The sequence below is a fragment of the Galeopterus variegatus genome, unplaced genomic scaffold (genome assembly GCF_000696425.1).
Source record: "Galeopterus variegatus unplaced genomic scaffold, G_variegatus-3.0.2 Scaffold2376, whole genome shotgun sequence".
Taxonomy (NCBI): Eukaryota; Metazoa; Chordata; class Mammalia; order Dermoptera; family Cynocephalidae; genus Galeopterus; species Galeopterus variegatus.
This window is the reverse complement of record NW_007728487.1, coordinates 9,013-9,993: the sequence shown is the minus strand read 5'-3', so window position 1 is coordinate 9,993 and position 981 is coordinate 9,013. Positions and strand designations below refer to the sequence as shown.

The window sequence follows — 981 nt, the reverse complement described above, 5'->3', positions numbered from 1 at the left end:
TTTTGTTTTAACCATTATATCTTGATGACTGTTCCAATATGACTGTACTAGTAAGTGTTGCTGCGGAATGCATACTTTTGACCAAAATTAAAATCAGCTAACTAAAGAGTCATTGTTTTCTAAGCAACTATGGTAACTCAATCAACAACCGTTTTCTGATATGTTTACTGTTCCAGGAACTGTCTATCAACCTGAAGATGTAATGCTATGACAACAGCCTTACAAACAGATAATGAAAGTTTCAAAAAATAAACAAGTTGATAAAATGCAGTAGTGTTCAGAATGCCACTGATTCCAAAGTCTTTCATCTCTCATCCTTGATCCAAAACATGCCTTTCTTGCAACCCATTGATAAACACGTATAAGAAATTTATATATTGAAGACATATTCATAAAACCAAATTTTGTTCTTTGATATTGTNTGGGTCCCACACATGTGTTCCTCAGAGCTCAGGAATTGCCAGAGACTGGCTTTTCTGGCAATGGCCACCAGATTCTTCAGAAGAATATTGGTTTTGAAATCTGTTGCCTGTGATGGTTCCCTGCACATTGGGCAACGGGAAGGGATTTGGGCTTCTTCCCAGGAAAGGCAGAGACATGGCCTACAAAAGCTGTGCCCACAGCCTATGGTGACTGGGTCTATAAGGTAGTTAATGCAGATGAGGCAGGTGAGTTCTTTCTGGAAGGCTTGTGAGATGTCCGAGTCCATTTTCCTGAGGGAAGAAAATCAGAACAGTTTACTCCTCTGTTCTGGAAAGACAACATCCTAAGCAAGAATTTACTCAGGTTCTGACTCAGTAATAAACTTCTATCTAGAGCAAGATGGGCTTTACCTTGCATATGACACAAATGGAAAACTGGGGTACAAAGAGATCTCTCGAGCTTTGCAGAAAACTTTTCTGGTTGCCTAACAAACATACATCAACATTGCCAAAACCATTTTTGTTCCATAAATGTATCACAGTTTTGTTGAAACAGTAG

The 981-nt window shown here is 38.8% G+C and overlaps 1 protein-coding gene across 1 annotated transcript in view; it reads right to left on the bottom strand.

Moving 5' to 3' along the window:
- Positions 1-981, bottom strand: part of LOC103597648 (tripartite motif-containing protein 43-like) — a 12,221-nt gene that overhangs the window by 8,818 nt on the left and 2,422 nt on the right. Inside the window, exon 2 of the mRNA XM_008581519.1 lies at positions 386-713. Coding sequence (XP_008579741.1) covers positions 386-709 — 324 coding nt within the window. The 5' untranslated portion in view covers positions 710-713. The remainder of the gene's footprint in view (positions 1-385; positions 714-981) is intronic.